Below are 18,875 nucleotides of genomic sequence, written 5' to 3'. Positions count from 1 at the left end.
CAGGACTTAAGCCAATGTTTCAGTCATGGACATATACTGGCATGATGAATAAAAGCTCAGCCGATGAAGAACACAAGGAGGCACTGGTTTAAAGAAGAGGACAGCAGAATACCGAAATCAATATCTCGTCTGCAAGAAAACAGGATAATCAAAGAAATGGAATAATGTGAATTAAAATAATTATTGAAATAATTACTTTGGCATTATATTTTCAGTGCAGACATGTTCTCCTAAAGAAACTGTATAAAATTTCCTTGCAAGTGATAAACTGCTAACTCATGTTCTATTCACCCTTCAAACAGCACACAGGTGGAAATCTTTTGAAAATATAGCGCATATGTATGCACTGTTTCTTTTAATATCACTTTATCTGATCCTGCTAGATTTTACAAGAACAAATACCCATTCAAACAATACAACTACGAACACAAAGTATTTGCGATGTTTTTTCTTGGATGTGCAATTGATTTCGTATTTGTTAGCTCACATGAGACTCCTTTAGATCCAAGTTTACATCTTTTTAAAATGTATCAATGGGATATTTTCATTGAAAGCTGTATTTTTCTATTTTTGCAGCTGGCATTGGAAATTTCCTGTGAACATAACCAAACTATACATATCTATATCCAGTACTCAAAAAAAAAAAATGTATTAACAATTTTGTATGTGAGCGTTGCTTTGCATGTAGAGGAACAAAAGACTGTAAGTTTGTACCTCTTTATATGGAGATAAACCATTAAAAACATGGAACAGAAAAAATTAACACAAGGATAAATACTGAGGCTAAAATTCCACAGAACATCATTAGACATCAAAGAATCTGTAAATAAATAAATACTTCAAATCTAGTGCACATTCAAGTCAAGTTATTTCCTTGAGTTACCAAGTTGTGTGCCAAGCAAGTGTTGGAAAAAAATCTGTGAAAAAATATACAGTTGTTGGAATTTGGTACACATGGCTTTCCCCCTCTTCATTTTAAGTGGCTGAAAATACTGTATTTTCAGCTACAGTTGTTACATTTTCCTTGTTCTTTCAACCACAGATCCTCATTCTCATCTCCACCACATCTTTTCTCCACCTTCGGTTAAAACAAATGACTGGTCCATGATTCATGCGCCTGGACTCACAATGAAATAGCAGAGGCCTCTGACAGGAGAAGAATGAATAGGTATACGCAGAGGCGGAGGGTCAGTTACAAGCTCTTAAATGCAGTAACTTGAACTCTGAGTAAAATCATTACCATTTAACATCATAGCTTATACACTGGGACTGAAAATGTGACTGAAAGAAAAGTCTTTTAATGACTTCAGCGGGTCCATGATTTTTCCCAGTATTCTCACCTTTGTTCAAAAGTGACACGCGAACATACTTCAAGCACCTAAAGTTGTCTGAAAGTACTAGTGCCTAGTTCTACCCAATAACTTTTTTCACCTCTTGGTTTACTTTGTAGAATAGAATTATAGAATCATAGAATAGTTTGGGTTGGAAGGGACCTTTCAAGGCCATCTAGTCCAAACCCCTGGCAATGAGCAGGGACAGCTTCAGCTAGATCAGGTTGCTCAGAGCCCCGTCCAACCTGACCTGGGATGTTTCCAGGGATGGGGCATCTACCACCTCTGTGGGCAATCTGTGCCAGGGTTTCACCACCCTCACTGTGAAAAATTTCTTCCTTAGATCTAGTTGAAATCTACCCTCTCTTAGTTTAAAACCATTTTCCTTGTCCTTTTGCCACAGGCCCTGCTAAAAAGTCTGTCTCCATCTTTCTTATAAGCCCTCTTGAAGTACTGGAAGGCTGCAAGAAGGTCTCCCTGGAGCCTTCTCTTCTCCAGGCTGAACAACCCCAACTCTCTCAGCCTGTCCTCATAGGAGAGGTGTTCCATCCCTCTGATCATTTTTGTGGCCCTCCTCTTGACCCGCTCCAGCAGGTCCATGTCTTTCCTGTGCTGAGGGCGCCAGAGCTGGATGCAGGACTCCAGGTGGGGTCTCAGCAGAGTGGAGTAGAGGGGCAGAATCCCCTCCCTCGACCTGCTGGCCATGCTATTTTGGATAAAGCCCAGGTTATGCTTATTAGAGTTTACCTCATATGCATTTATATAGTTTTTTTTATATAAAAGCACATGAGTTTTTTAAAATTGCAATTAGACTATCCTCCCATTTTTCAAGCATATCAAAACACTCTCTGTCTACTCAAAGCAGATATTAAGCAAAGAGTTTTTTTTCTGTCAGGTTATGGTACATGGAATAACACGTGATCTTACCTCTCCATTCTCCAGAGGATGGATTTTGGAATAATAAGAAGTGCATATGACTTCGTCATCTTTTATATAGGATGGAGTTCCAGGACGAGGATGAATGTTGTAGCGTGTCAGGCACTCACTGTCTGTGATGGCATAATATTGCCATGGTTGATAGTCTACACCATCCAGCGAACGCTCTAATATCCAATTCCCAGGTCGAGGTGAGTTAGCTGCTTTCACAATAACATATGCAATCTGGAAAATCTGAAAAATAGGCAAATTGTAAATACTTAATTATAAATTCATTCCAATTTCTTAATATCTACCAAACTAAGAACAGTAAATATGATGTTTTATTATTTTCTTCCCTAAAAATGCAATATGGCCTCAGAGTCCATTGAAACTCTTTAACTACAGAAATAAATTCTCCATTAACATTTCCGGAAAAAGATTATTTGCATTAGGCCAAAAGAGACTTTGAAAGTAGAGATAAAAGCACTCCAAATTCCACATAATTTAGTAGGTAATTGCTAAGCTGCGGTTTCAGACAAATATTTGCAAAGTTTTTTCAAGTATTTTCAATTTGTAGAAGTGGTTTTGTTTCTGCACGTGTATTTAAAGAGATACACTTTCTGCAACTTGTAAGAGTTGCCAAACTCTGTTACAACTTTATTGCTGTTAAGAAAAAACATAGGTTTAAGCTACTGAAAGGTAATCACATCATGCTGAAATCATTGTACAAAACATTCTTGTTTCAATCATGTGACTCAGCACTGTGGCCATAAATAAGCTTTATAGGCCAGAGACACATCAAATATCACTATAAACAGAATGTAAGCAGGTAATAAATGCTCATCATGGTCCATTTCACCTGCCTATTCAATTGATTTATTAAGGTTTATTTCTGTTTACAGGCTTGCTGGAATGCAAGCCGCAAACAATACATTTGCAATTGCAGAATGACATTTGTTAGCGATACAGTTTTGTTTTGTTTTAACCAAGTATCATCTAGATGCAGTAGAACTGAAGCTAAGGAGAGGAAACAGCTACTTCCATGAGAAAAGCAGAACATACAGCAAGTTAATATTTTTTAAGATGCAGTCCTGTGAGTCTGCCAGTGGGTATCATGGAGAGAACAGTGTTGATTTAATACTTAATGTTTTCTATATTGGATAGTCATTGTGAAGGAGATGCATGACTCAGACTTAGTCCACATAAAATCTGTTTTGAATAATTAAACAATCACTAGTGCTGGTGAAAGAAGATCCTACAGTAATCAATGAAAGAAACAATAGGAAGACTAAATTGTTTTTTTAATATCACCAGTATTATTATAAAATAGAAATTAGGTTAAGTGGCAGAGTACTGCAAATACTACAGTACATTTGATGATGGAGGCAAAGAAAATGTATATCTCCAATTATCATTCCTGCCTTCTGTGTGATGCTGAGAACATGGTAAGATCCACAACAGCTTCAGTCAGGAAGTCAAATCACTAACAACCAAAGTTTTTCAGTGGGAATAAGAAATGGTGAGGCTGCATTTATTTCGACATGAAAAATATGTGTGTTACTGTGCATTCGTGGAGGACTACCTCAAGTTACCATATTTTTCTGGAATAGCATAAATGAAAACCTCCAGAGACAAGGAGAAACCTGTGCTTCATTCCATTGCTTCAACAGGAATTATACAAACACTTGTCCCCTGTTTCACAAAAGCCCTTTCCTCTCTTTAACTCATTTATAGATATATTCCATTGTTGCCACAAATAACTAAAACTGTAACTATACTGGATCACAGTCACCAATACTGTTTACAACAAACAGAGAAAAACACAACATTAATATACCTCTCCAAACCGTTCCCCCTCAGTTAAACTCTTTCTTTGAAATGAAAGAAAATAGCTAGAGTGTTAAATTATTTATTGTTTCTTAAGACAGGTAATGAGCAACAGCTATATTTTAAGGACCTAGTTTATCAAGAGTTATTTTGTACATTTTCCTTTGCATGAGTAAACAATCCAGTGTACAAAGTAGATCGTTTTTACACCAGTATGATCTAGTCAAACCACATAAACTCTTTCAGCTCCAGCTATTCAAAATAGAGATTTCATTCTGAAGTACTTTTAAATACTTTAAAAAAAATATTTTAAATAAGTGCTGTACCCCAAGCTCTATGTATTGCTTACACAATACCCTTGAATGGGTAGCAACTAAAGTTAAACACATTGGTAGGGCTTCTACCATGGAAGATTTGTGGTTTAGGACAGAGCTGACAATAAATTCATAGTCTTAGGTGTGCATATATAGTTTCCTTTGTGGAAGTGCTACAATTTGCAAAACTTGCCAGAAGGTTCAATGTTAAATACTGCCAAAAAAACATTTTGCTCGACAAAGACATCTTGTACGCATTGGCTCTTGTGGGGCCAAGAGGTGTAATCAACAGGAAGTCTTTTTGTTTGCTTGCTTTGGAATACTAGGCTGTGTGGGAGAGTGAAACTTTTTACAGTGATTTTTTTCAAATTAGAGACCTATTTCAATAACATTTCCAGCACATTCTGCTGAAGATATGTTTGAAGTCTCATTTCTTACCTTCTGGGATAGTGTACTGTTTGACTGCAATTTATTACATAGCTTTGGCTTTGATTATTTTTAGCATACTTTGTAAACGAAACTGCAACAAAATTTTATTAAAAAAAAGCAGTGGAGGGGAAACAGCATATTGCAGGTCATAGTGGGGTGGACGTTATTTTTCTTGATCTAAACTTGACAAGGAAAAAAGCTTTTAAAACATAAATAAAACAGTACACATGAAGAGCTGTTTTTAACTACTACTCAGTTACAGTTTTTGGCCTGATCCAGACGACAACTACTGTCCCAGCCTCTGGGAGTTCCTGTAGGGGCTTCTGCAACAGCATCAAGCTATCTGCAACCCACTGACATGTCAAACATTCTCATTTCTCTTTCAAGTTTCTATTCACAAATGGAAATGAAAGGCTGTTTTGTATAAAACAAAATTATTTCCTGGGCAGAGAAATAGAGCTGAAACTAAAGATGAGAATTTTTAAATCTTGGCAGGCTGTTATTGCTAATTGCAGTCAAGGGAAGATGAGCAAGTACATTCATCAAAAACATGCCCTGGTTCATATTATTCCTGATCTTTCTCACTGAGGCTAGGCTGAACAAAGTACAGGATGCTAATCCATGCTTCTTAGAGCTTGTAGAGCTTTAGCATGAATCAGGAAGACAGTTTTCCCAGCTTAGAGAGCTACACTAGTCACTACCAGCTCATCACAGTGCTGTGACATGGACAGCAAACATAGTACATTCCATGCTTTAATGTGCTTTCTAAACAAGTTGACAATAACAGCTACTGCAGAAAAAACAGACTAAAATTAATGGTAGCTGTATGATGATTCTCAAAGCAAGTCAGTGTCATGGAAGCAACATTGACTTTTCAACCAGTTGGAAAACTGTATTTCTCCAGGTACAAGAGTAACCCTTCTTTTATTGTTGAGTTGCCTAGCAAATGGTGTTCTGGTTACTAGAACACAATCAGCAAGAGCTTAGTGGTGTGAGAATCCTAATACCAATAAAGCCTAATGTATCACTGAGTTTTGCTGTATTTGTTTCCACAATCAAAAGAAGTGAACCTGCTCAGCTTTCTGAAGCCAAGTTTCCTAGTAAATTGTAATACTGAGCTTCTATTCCCACAGGGTAATTGATGGAGCATGCCTGGTTTACTTTCCAAATAGCATCAATAAGCTGACACATGTCACTTGATGTAATAATTGTACAGTTTTAGAGCACATCTGGTTTTGTACAAGTCCAATAGAAGGTACCCTGGAGATCAAAATTTGTTGATACAAATGTAGAAATGGAGCAATACCAACCCGCCTAGTATTGTGCAACAGACCTTTAACACAGCTGCCAAAGTGCAGCCGGTGCTTTTTTTCTATGTGCTCTGCTCATGTGACCATAGTGTAATTATGGGAGTGGGAGGGAGATAGTCTAAATAGTCCTTTAAGCCTTTCCCAAATTATAGACAACATAATCCTCCAGGTGAGAAACAAAATGAGTCTTGGGTCTCATTTTCACTGGTAATTGTCTCAGCAGTGAGATATCTGAAGGACATATTGTGAGGAACAGTTCCGTAAGTTACAGCACTTTATCTTTCATCAATACCCCATAAGACATAGAAAAGTGCATCCTACTACACAGGACAATTTGCTATACTAATATTATTTAGATAGAGCTGAAGGGAATCATTAATCTGCATAGGGTTAGCTAGTGAAGCAGGAAATCTCATTGTGCCTGACTCCCACCCGAGCTTCTATTTAAAAACTAAATCCTTCAGTTAGAAACTGTTCATGTAAGTCAGAATATCATCAGAGAGAAAAAAAACAGTACCGCACAATTCTGTAGAAGTATTTCCATTTCGTTTTCTCAACAGAAGAATCTCATGATTGCTGATGGAAGTCTCCATCAAAGGAGAGCTCTCCTCTAATGGAGGCTTCCATCAGCAATCTCATGTAAACTGTGTATCTACTTACTTACCATAATTATATTATGTTGCTGATTATTATTCCAGTTCAGTGGTATGCTGGTTTTGGCTGGGATAGAGTTAATTTTCTTCACAGTAGCTAGTATGGGGCTGGTTTGGATTTGTGCTGAAAACAGTGTTGATAATACAGGTATGTTTTCGTTACTGCTGAGCAGTGCTTACACAGAGTCAAGGCCTTTTCTGCTCCTCACCCCACCCCACCAGCGAGGAGGCTGGGGGTGCACAAAGAGTTGGGAGGCGGCACAGCCAGGACCCAAACTGGCCAAAAGGATATCCCATATCATATGACGTCATGCTCAGCATATAAAGCTGGGGGAAGAAGAAGGAAATGGGGGATGTTCAGACTGGTGGCATTTGTCTTCCTCAAGTAACCATTAGGTGTGATGGAGCCCTGCTCTCCTGGAGATGGCTGAACCCCTGCCTGCCAATGGGAAGTAGTGAATTAATTCCTTATTTTGCTTTCCTTGCATGCGCAGCTTTTGCTTTACTTATTAAGCTGTCTTTACCTCAACTCACGAGTTTTCTCACTTTTACCCTTCCGATTCTCTCCTCCATTGCACCGTGGGGGGAGTAAATGAGTGGCTGTGTCGTGCTTAGTTGCCAGTTGGGGTTAAAGCATGAGAAGTGGTCAGGTAAACACGGTATTCTTTTATTGAGAAAAGCGCAGAATTTGGGCAAGGGTTTGCTCCCTTACAGGGTGGCATAAATACTGCTATAACTTGTGGCCTTAAACATCCCATAGATTTACTTCACCAGTCATTTAAGAGTGCTGTTAGGGAGCAGAACACTGCAGACACCCATTTTCTCAATGCAAAATCTGTCCAGATGAGTCAGCTAAGAAAGCTATCTCAGAACACCCAGCAAGCTAACAGGGGTTAATTACTTACAGGGGATCACGACTCATTAAGAGAAGCAGGGGAAAGAACATTTTTGGACTGTGTAAAATTTATTCTGAGATGTGTTAAGGGGATTGTGTAAATGGGTGAGACTTACTATGGAATATTTAGGGGTGGGAACAAAGGTGGGGGAACAAGAGGGATCAAGTGTAAGATAGAGGGAAAAGAAGATAAAAGGAACCGGTTGACTGTAAATAGCTAGCTGGTCAGCGTGTTTGTCCTGACCTCGATCATTGAAGTCTCGCATATTTTCTCATTAAATCCTGTTTCTAAGTATCTTCCATTTAGGTATGCTCCGTCTTTCGAGTGTGAACAAGAGTTAACTTCAAGCTCAACTAGCCAGCAAGTAGAAGAGGTCTAAGTACCAGCAATTGGAGTAGGGCTGCGAATCTCCAAGGCTCTTTTGTTTGGGTGCCAGCAACTGGAGACACCAGTGAGATCTGGAACCAGGTAGAGGATAGATTATCTAAGGCCACCTACTGAAGTGTTGCATATTGTGTATCCATAGATGCACACAGACGCACACACGCAGATTAAAGATTAAAGCGGACTTTAATCTTAATCGACTGGAGAGGAAGAACAGGGTGAGGCAGCCTGTGCTGTCTTTGTGTGAGTGCTGTGTGTGCATGTGGGTGCTGACAGGGCACCGCGCTCTATTCACGTTGCTCTGTGCAGCCGTGCGTGTGCGTGCTTTGCTCTCTCAGAATTATGAGCTCTGCCTTGCTACAGTCTGAACAGGAAGACAGAGCCAGAGCAGCCTTGCATCTATCAGGCAACCAGATTCAGTAACTTCTAGTACCTAGGATGACCAACAATCAGGAATCACAGATCTGAACAAATTCTCAATGCAAAACAGTGTTCCTCAATCATTAACTTCTATCTTTACACCCATGTATAAAACGGCTTTTACATATGCAGGACATCATGCATCTCAAATTAAAGATCACAATTGCACTATTTTTGATTTTGGAATAGCCTCTCCTACAAGCTTGAGCATTAAACAGACTAAATCCAACTATTTTCACCAAGGAACTAAAGCAGAGGTTTTTTGAGTTTGAGAAACAGCTCCTCTTGTTCTCAGAGGCCAATATCAATTCCTTATGATTCTATATGGTCACTCATCTTTCACTTCACATATGCCGTTATGGATTATTGTTAGTGTCAATTATTTATGAGAGTAGACAGTTTGATGCAAGAATTTTCAAACAATTGGCTATTTAAGAACAACTAATCATCTCATGTGAGTCTCACATCCAACTCAGAGAAAATGCCTAATTTAGAAACGAAGTAGCTCTCCAGATTACTCAAATGACTGTCTAGCACATATCTTTTTCTATCGCCGTCCTGAGAGACAGTGGCCATGGTTTCAAACATTCTGCTCACAGCTAGAAACTCTGTAATTGAAAATTTTGGCATGGGGGGAAAAAAAAAGATGCTTAGCGGGCTTCAGCTAGTATCAGTTTAGAGAGCTGAACAGTTCCCTGCCATGCTGCAGTTTGCCTTCTAATGACAATGTCTCTCCTGTTCATCTGAGCTGCTTCCAAGTGAAATGCTGCTACCAGATGGGGAACTTGGGCTGAAAGATGCACACACTTGATTCCAACATAGGTTTTTTTCCACAGTGTTGCAAATGATTCTGGTTACTAGCTAGCAGGGCATCATCTGTCCCAGGAAAATTGTAGCTATGAATGTCATCCAAAACAAGATGTCCACAGCACTTTGTGGAAAAAATGAGAAAGATTTTACCATAGTAAACCTTGAAAAGCTCTAAGATGGGTGTCTCCAAGACAAATTTCAGTTAGAAATCTTTCACCTCTTCTAATTAGACAAAAATTCACTCATGTACAATGCTTAGTCCCATTCAGTTAATACCTGTAGAGCATGCATTTTAAAAAAACAATTTAAAAATACCTCAACTTAGAACAATCTCAGCTTTCTCCTTCCCCGGTACATAACTGCTAGAGAGGCTCAGGTTCCTTTAAGAACATTTTCTTCTCCTTGAGAAAAATAGATGCTTTATTAATACCTCTCAACTTTTGCTCATATGTAAAAGATGATTATAACTTGTGTCATTTAAAAAAAAATTAAAAGCGAAGTCTATTAAAACAGTGCACTTTATAAAATGTCAAAATGTAAAGCTCTCAAGTTGTCCAGCTGTTGAATACCTATGAAATATTAAGCCAAAAGGAGGAAGTCAGTATCTGTAAAGTTTCTGGCAATGTCAGCTTTGTTCTTTGTAATTTTCTCTGTTGGTTTTCTCCATTACCAACTGTTCAGTTGTTTGTAAAGTCTTCAAAAAGAATAGCTGCTTTCTGTTGACCATTTTTGCTGCTCATCATTGGCCTAGTGTACACCAGAATTGAGGGCTAAAATTAGTAATTTCTTTTCACAGTGCTTTCAAATAATAGCAGAAAGCAATTTCCTTTCTCTTTATTTCCTAAGGCTAACCATTTCTTTCCATGGAGAGAGAATATGGTGAGGAAAGGAAAATTGATGGAAATGCCAATATTCAAACCTTTCTTCAAACCTAGACAATAGAGAGAAGAACAGAAAAGATGGTTCTTCTATTTTGGTGATAAACACCAAAAAAACTTTTTTTCTTTTTGCTTGATCCAAGAACTGATGCTCAGCCTGGGTCCAGTAGTGTGGAGAGTACCCAGGGTAAAGTGTTCTCATTTCTTTCAGTGAGTTTTCTGTACAGTGCCCTCTCACCAGCTGCATTTCAGAGTGACCTGGCTGTTCCTCTAGCTTGAGAAGAAAAGAACTGTCACAGTGACTTTTTCAGGCTCCATTCAAAAGTTCTACAATGCACAAACCTTGAAACCTAAACATCTAAAAACTATTCTCCACCTCCTCACATATTATAGACTCATACCAAGTCTTTACATTTTAATTCTGTAATGAGAATATTAATTTTAACATAGATAAAACTATGTAGTCAGATACAGGAATAGCACATAAGAATCTGCTTTTCCTAGGGAACATTTGCTTTTCTTACAGGATCATAGAATGGTTTAGGTTGGAAGGGATCTCTGAAGATCTAGTCCAACCCTCCTGCCTTAAGGAGGGACACCTTGCAGTAGAGGCTGACTGCTCAGTAGTTCCCAGGGTCCTCCTGATTATCCTTTTCAAAAATATTCCCTTTTCTCAAATCACTGGGGACTTCTCCTGACTGCCACAGCTTTTCAAATATAATGGAGAGTGGCTTAGCAACTCAGGATCCTGGGATGTATCTTGTTGAAGTTATTCAGATTTCCTTTTTGTACAACAGAAAGCAAGTTCACGCTGCACTAATTTTATCAATGAGAAGTGAAAGATCTTTTTCAATGTTATGGTTTTTGACTTTTGTGCAGAGTGCTAAAAAACATATAAATAAATACTAGTTACTTAGTGAGGTGACATCTATCTGCTACCCACCTTCTAGAGAGGGATACAAACATCTGAAACTGTTGTATTGTTAGCACAGAGCATCTTCTGCATTATCAACATTTAAACATTTAAATTTCCTTGCTGAAACCTTCACAAGCTTTTACTTTGAGTTCTCTGGAAAAGGACATGTTATTCACTATATATAATGTATGATAAGAGGCATCATCTTGAGGACCTGGAATTTTGATGATTTTGATGGTAAGTTCTTTGAAGTTAAGATCATTGATTTGAATATGAAATAGGCATGTACTAATTTATACCCATTCCCTGAATATGACACAATGGTCTCTCTATCTCACTCTGGAAATATTGTGCAATATAAACAACTTGAATAATAAAAACATGAATAAAGTAGTAACTTAAGCCTTCAAATAAAAAAAGAGGGACTTTTTTTCCAAATATTTTCAGCCTCTTGTTTGCTTCTTTCTTTTCTTCACTTTCTGTTTATATACACCACATTTCATTTCTTTAGCTGAACATGATGGTGGTTAAAAAAGCTTAAAAATATGTTCTGACAGTGTTTCTAAGCTGTCTCATGTCGCTACACTTTGGAAATTTCAAAAACATACACAAGGAAAGAAGAAAATGGAAAGGAAATGAGATTCTAAATCTGATTTCCAGATCAAAAAAGTGTATGCATTTTCAGTTTCCATTTCTGCTTTTAGTTCTTAATACTTTTTAAATTATCCTGAGAACTGCTTTAGATGTGGATGTGTTGCTGTATGGCATAGCAAGGGATATACGCAATATAAGAAGTAAATTATGAGATGAGTAATTTTATGTTTCCATCTCATAGCCCCCTTTTACAATCAGAATTTACTTATGAATAATTACAAGACATAACACATTACGACTCATAACCGAGTGAAAGGTTTATCTTCACCATGAATTTGTATGTTCTGTGTAAGAACAGACCACGTCTCTGTTTTGCCATGTTTTGCAGCTGGAGAGATCCAATACATAACCTTCTCTAACTTTCCTCAATCACTTCATCTACAGTAGTCCAAATCAGTCCAAATCAAACAAAAAGAGCCACATTAATGACTATTTTTACTGACTGTCTAAACTACATCATTGATACGCGAGTCTCTAAGTGCTTCCACAGAGCATGTGACCTGCTGCACATGGACTTCACGGAGAACTGAGAGAGAGAGACAGAATAACTTTGCCATCCATAGATTTGATGAAAGGAAAAAAAATATATATATATATATATTCATTCTTCATTCAGAACAAGGGATGACATTATGCAGCCCCAAATTTAAACATTTATTTTATTACTGTTAGTACTTTTTCCTAGAGTGGTTTTAGATCCACCAACAAGATCATTGCACAGATGAGGAAGAACTCTTGGCAATTTATATTCAATACTCTTGACCAAGCTCTGATCTACTGTGCACATTATTAAGAGTAGCAGCATTTTACCCTGTGCCGGGTAAAATGTTTCCATCTCATAGCCCCCTTTTACAATCAGAATTTACTTATGAATAATTAGAATATACAACATGTTAGGACTCACAACGAAGTGAAAGGTTTGTCTTCACCATGAAGTTGTATGTTCCTTTTAGTTGTAAAATAGTTGTATGTAAACATACAACCACGAAGTTGTATGTTTACTTTTACATCCTGCTAGCTTAAACAAAAGGCAATTAAAACCAACCTTAAGCATATTTAATCAAATAGATGTATAAATACTGGCATAATGCTGGAAAGAACTACTACATGACGTTCATATCACAGGGTACTTCCTCACTATTAGGAGTTGCTCTTATTCTCCTAAATCTTAACTTAACTTATACACAAAACCTTACAAAAGACAAATTAGTCAACTAATAACCTCTCTCTTAACACATATTCAGCTGTCCTTCTGTTACCACAGTTTTCATGTGTACTACAGAATCTTGTTGCCCATCTTGTAGCATAGACCTGACATTTCAGTAATAATTTTGTGAAAAACGGCTAGAAAAACAGAAGCACTGTTTCATGACCACCGCTGTCAGCTGCAAAACTCATTTTTTCAAGTTAGGTTTTTATTCATCATAAACTATTCAATGACAACATATTTCTTCAGTAAGGACAGCAAAATCTGTTCAAGACTGAGACTCCTACCCATTATTTGTCACGCCACCATCCTCCCAGTCTCTGTGACTTTCTTTAGAACTAGAATTGCCACTAGTACAAAATCAGAAGAAAACCTCATATTCATGTTAGAACATATGTGTCATTCCAGATCCAAAGGTTATAATAGAGTGTTTGGGACCTATATCCTGAAACTATTTACCTAAGGATGGAGAGGTGAATAGCTCTCTTGCTTAAAGCCAAAATGAGAAAAGAGTGGTATGTATATTTATTACAGTCATCCAGATAAAATGTAAGGAAAGTAACCTCAGAAAGAAAACTATACATTCTCAAAACTTTTTTTTAAATCTTTGTCAGTGTGTATTATGAACTGAAGCTGAAAGGATTTGCTTACTTAGAAATCTTTCTGACTAACCACAAAGCAATAAAGTTACGGTCTGATTTAGTGGGGAGCATAAAAGAAATTGGGCAAAAGAATCCTGTGGAGATTTACTGTTAATATAACTGCTCAACCTAGCTAGCAGCACTTTATATGGTGGGTATTACAACTGATCTTTCAGGACGATAATGGCTTCTTAGCATTTCAAAATGCATTAAAGAGTACTACCTCTATGTATTATTGCACCACTCATTAAAAACTTTCTTTTTTAACACTGCGGGAAAGTCAACTTGAGTAACTTCACTAACACTTGTTTGTTAGAACTTCTAAAAGCTTAATGCAGCAGGCTACCCTGGAATTACATCTGGCATAGATGTGCACTCTCGACCCTTAGCTAAGGAGAAAGGTCATTCATTTTTCTTTAGGCTTTTGCCTGAGTGATATCAATGTGGAAAACTTTATTCTGAGACAACAACTGAGCCCTGGATGACATCTGTCACCAGTGTGCATACCTTCTGTTCAAGCACATTCTCTCCTTCCCACGAAGAAAAAGCCATATGGAAGGCTACATAATATAAAATATACTTGCTAATAGTATATAAACCAGGTAGTTCTTAAAAATGTTCACAGTGATGTCAAAATATTTACTACAGGTCTGTTTGTTTTCACAATTACTTGTAATTATGTTTTCTAGGTATGTTTGCTATAAACCCTCAGTGGTACATTTATGTGTTGGTTGTTTTCTTTTTTTCCTTTTGTTCTTTTTTTCAAATCATTTAATTATAAACTAACTTCAAATCCAATAGTTTTGCTTTGATTAAAAAGAATATCAGAAGGGCAAAGTATGCTTTGTTTCATCCTATAGATACCTGATTATTGCATTACCAGCAAATTGTGAAACTAAAGAAATGAAGGGAATTACTAAAATATTCAGATTTTGGTCTATGAAGGCAACAAAAAATGAAATTAAAAAAACAAAATTAGTATTATAACTAAAATCCAGTTGCATCCGTAAAAAATGGCTGGGGACTTTAATAAAACAGAACAGATCTCATTCTTTTTTTATATTAGTTCCACAGTCTCATTTTCATGGTTTTAGCTGCATCTTTTTTGGGCTGTCATTTTAACAGTTCATTACCACTTAGTTATAATTGAGCCAGGGAACTGGACTTAGGATTTTTTTTTGAGAGGGAGAGATAATTAATGCTTTGAATCCTCAAATGTTTACATTACTTCAAAACCCAATGATTCATGGGCAAGAAATAAGAAAAACAAATACTCAGGATGACAGCCCTATGTTGCAGGCATGGACGGTAGCTCATAGATCAGTATTTTATACTTGAAAGTTTTACAACCAGTTGAAGCCAACGCAGAGTGCCAGCTGCTTCAGAGAGGGGTGGAACTGTTTTCCCCACCACCTCCAAAAATACGTTCCTGCCCCCTCCCCAATGCTGGCGTTAAAACCTCACACAACAAGCCAAATTAGAAAACTGATCTGGCAGAAGCTTAATCCCCAAAAAATGAGACAAGATGCAGTTTTCAGTGTCAAGGTCCTGATCTGGTTCATTGCATGACAGCACAAGCCAGAACAAGGGACAGGAATGTCTTCCTTTAGCCAGTTTGGGAAGGGGCATGCAACACGAGGGAACAGCAATCATGGAACTGCAGCATTAAAATCTGAACGGACTTTGCTTCTGTTCATATTTCTCTCTTCAAAAAAACATTTTTGAAGATGGACAAAACAGACTGGCATTTGTTGCTGAAAAGTCTCAGTTGGATTAATTTTAATTTCTGTTAAATTACATTCTGGTTTGGAGAAGAGAAGCTTTAAGCTTTACCTTTACAGAAACTGTTTTGAAAGCACCTCAGACATTTGAAGCACGTAATTGTTAGTAAAAGAGAAAAAGAAAATATTAACTGAAAATCTAAGTAAAGCACTTGGACATATGTACAACTTTAACATATGAAGATCAACTGGCACTTAATTTTACTAATCTGGTTCTCATATCCCAAGACTAAAGAGTGTTGTTAATCTTCTGTTTATTCCTCGTGGTGTTCAACTGTAAAGACAAAGACCCACACTATGGATTCCACTAGTTTTTTGAAACCAGACAACAGGCAGATGGTTCTAGAATACAAAATCATGCAACAACTTCTAAACAGCCAAGACTTAAAAATCTGGTTATTTCTTCTTTAAGAAGAAAACAAATTGAACAGGGATGCAGACTGAGTAAATTCATGGTCTCTGCCACTTAATTTGCAATATGATACAGTTCCTAGATTGGGTGTTTTCAGACTAGCTTTGGAAGGGACGGTGATCTCATTTACTAGAAACACAAAGAAATGGCTAGTCAGAAAGGACAGCTTTACTTTTGAGATTACACAGGTACTCCAAGACAACTCCTCCTAGAGCAATCTTCTCGTAACCTCCTCAGTCAAACACTAGAAGGGAGAGGGAAGAAGGCCAAAAGTGGGCAGAGAAGTGGTGATGGAAACAAGAATTTAATTGCTCACATAATCTTTCATTAAAAACAGCCATTCTTTACATTAAACATATTAGGAACAGGTAACCTGTCTCAGTCTGGCCACACATCTAGGAAACATCTTCAACACAGTTCTGCAAGACAGTATTTGTCATGCTTGCCTCAAGTCATCCTTGGCTATCAAACATGCAAACTCTGCTGCTGTGTAACAGTGATGAACTCGTTCTGAAATAGAGTTGTTCCCCCAAGGGATCTGGCTAATGTTGTGCATCAAGGGAACTGACGATTGAAAATAATGTTTCTTTCAAACAACTATCAACACAGCACAGTCATACTGGCAAAGCTAAGGAGCAAATGACAAGCAAGGTGCCACAAGCAAGCTCTCTTCACAGGAGGTTTCTCATCTATCATACTTCTCTTGTCCACCAACAAAGGTCAGCAATATTGCATTAAGACAGGGGGACTACCAACATTTTGGTGTAGCATCTGATAGGCTTAACATAAAATCTGGACTTTGTTCAGGCACAGAGCTTACAAGCATACATCCATGTTAGCTTTTTAGGTCAGATAAGGAGCATGCTTTTGAGGTGAATCTCCCAACTGTCCCAATTTAGCATACTTGGGTTCACATCATGAACAGATTGTGGACCTCACAAACTGGATTCCCTTCAGATAAGAACTAAGCCAGAAGAACATGATTAGACATACCTGATTCACTTTAGCTGCTAATGGACATTCAGCCCATGGTCCAGAATAGAGCTAGTCTGAAGTAAACATCCTGACAAGTGAGCTGGGCCCTCAGCACCAAACACACACAATTCCTCTCCCAGGTACATCCCCCGTCTCTCCCACTGTGACACACTCTTTGCTAATGCAGGCAAATTTGAAGCACCAATATTCAGATTTTTTCCTCAGTTGGTTTCAAATTTTACTCAAATGTTCAGATTAAAGGTGACATTTCACATTATGCATAGTAGTCCTCAGCATAGCAGCAGATGTATAAACACATTGTGTATTGCATGCAACCCAAAATTCAAGCTTTAAAATAAAACTAATAATTTTAAAAAATTAAGAATTATGAAGCACAGCAACAAAACAATGAAACATAGTCCATATTGTTCATGTGGTATCTGTAACTCAGCTGTGAACTATGACTTTCAGAAATGTATTATATGCTATTTCTGATGTTTTATAGCTGTCCTACCTGTAATAGCAAAGAGTGAAGATGTACTTTCCATGGGACTCTTCTTTCCTAATGACCTTTTTTCAGTTTGGTGGCGACTGTGCACAGACAGGGTCTGTCTCCCTTCATTGATAGGAGGGGTTTTTTTCCTCCCTTTTAAGCTCTTACCATAGACTGCCACAATGAGGTTTTACAACACTAGTCTGAGTCCTACCCTGTTATTTTCCTGTCCCAGCCTGAATCTCTCCATTCGTCTTGTCACAGTTTCTTTGTTTTCTCATGTCTGTCTTTTGCCACTTAGTTGTACAGTCTTGTATAGAGAAAGCAATTCCTTTCCTCTTCCTACCATTATCCTACAGCATGTGTGTGTATTTCTGCTCATGGGTACTAAAGTGAATCAAATAAGAAATAAATAATTCAAAACCAGATCAAAATCCTCCATTCAAATTATATTTGGACAATACAGAATTACAAAATAATGAATTTAGCATTAGCAGAATATTGCTGTCTGCTTTTTGTAGACAATTTTCAAAATGCTTCTAGGCAAGTCAAGCATTCTTCCCCATCTTCCAGTTATTCAATTCTCTGTATAGTTTCAGAAATGCCACTTCCCAAAGTATAATATGAACCACTCAAATAGTAAAAGCCATGAGTCTAAAAACTTACATTCTAAAAAGTACTGAAATACACTTCAGGAGAGGTGGGACTGCAGTGATTTCTACATGGAGTCAGAGCACAATTTTTCAGATTCCCTCCTCCCTTTCTACAGAAGGAGGGCTGGGGATAGGATGAAAAGAGAAGGTGAAAGAGCTGGACACTATCAGAGCTTAAGGAACTTAAAACTGATGAACTGCAATTGCGTTCTAGAGAAATCAATTACATAGCTTAATCAGTTATTCTTGCTCTTGCACCTTATGAGGTGCACCTTATGAGATCTTACAAGGCTCTGAGAAGTGTCAACTACTTTTTTTTTCTTCAGAAATATATGCCTGGGAAGGATTACCTGGACACTGAACTGATCCTCCACCATCTCAGGCAATTAAGATATGCTTATTAAGTCCAGAATTTTCTGCCAGAACACTAACTCTGAGTCCACCAGAGTTCCACACATTTACAAGTCACATAAAATATTCCAGCACCATTTAAAAATATATAAAGTGTATAGTAAAAAAATCAACCCCCACATAAATATGCTCCTGGCACAAGTATCTTAGCAATATCAAGTGTATTGCCAATGTCCTTGTTCCCCACAATAGCAGGGAATTTGTTAATAAAAGTGTCCTGATGTGTGTAGAAATCAGAAACAGATGGGCTGACCACCTCACCTCAAACTGCCAACTGTTTTTCCTCTGTATTTGCCAATTTTCTTTAAACATACTCTACCAATCTTCCACACCACTGTGAAATTAAACCAATTGAGGATACAAGATAGCATCAGTAAAGGGAGTATGCTCTCCCTGGAAGTCTAAGCATTTCTGTTTTGCTAAGTCCCTTCCCTGCACTTCTTGAAGAGAAGGCTTATTTTCTGTCCTGCTAAACATTGCACTCATAGGGCCTGAATTCTTTTGTTGCATTTGAACTTGCCCACCACAGGCAAAACCCATAAACTCTACACAACCAGCAGGA

General features: G+C 37.7%; 1 protein-coding gene across 1 annotated transcript in view; it reads right to left on the bottom strand.

Annotated features, from left to right (window-relative positions):
* The window catches only part of LOC104618402 (laminin subunit alpha-2-like), a gene marked incomplete at both ends in the record, with an annotated part of 72,236 nt that overhangs the window by 44,596 nt on the left and 8,765 nt on the right, over window positions 1-18,875 (bottom strand). The window contains one exon of the mRNA XM_010283981.1: window positions 2,259-2,501. Coding sequence (XP_010282283.1) covers window positions 2,259-2,501 — 243 coding nt within the window. The remainder of the gene's footprint in view (window positions 1-2,258; window positions 2,502-18,875) is intronic.

Source organism: Phaethon lepturus, unplaced genomic scaffold (genome assembly GCF_000687285.1).
Source record: "Phaethon lepturus isolate BGI_N335 unplaced genomic scaffold, ASM68728v1 scaffold5953, whole genome shotgun sequence".
Lineage (NCBI taxonomy): Eukaryota > Metazoa > Chordata > Aves > Phaethontiformes > Phaethontidae > Phaethon > Phaethon lepturus.
This window is presented reverse-complemented; position numbering and strand designations above follow the sequence as displayed.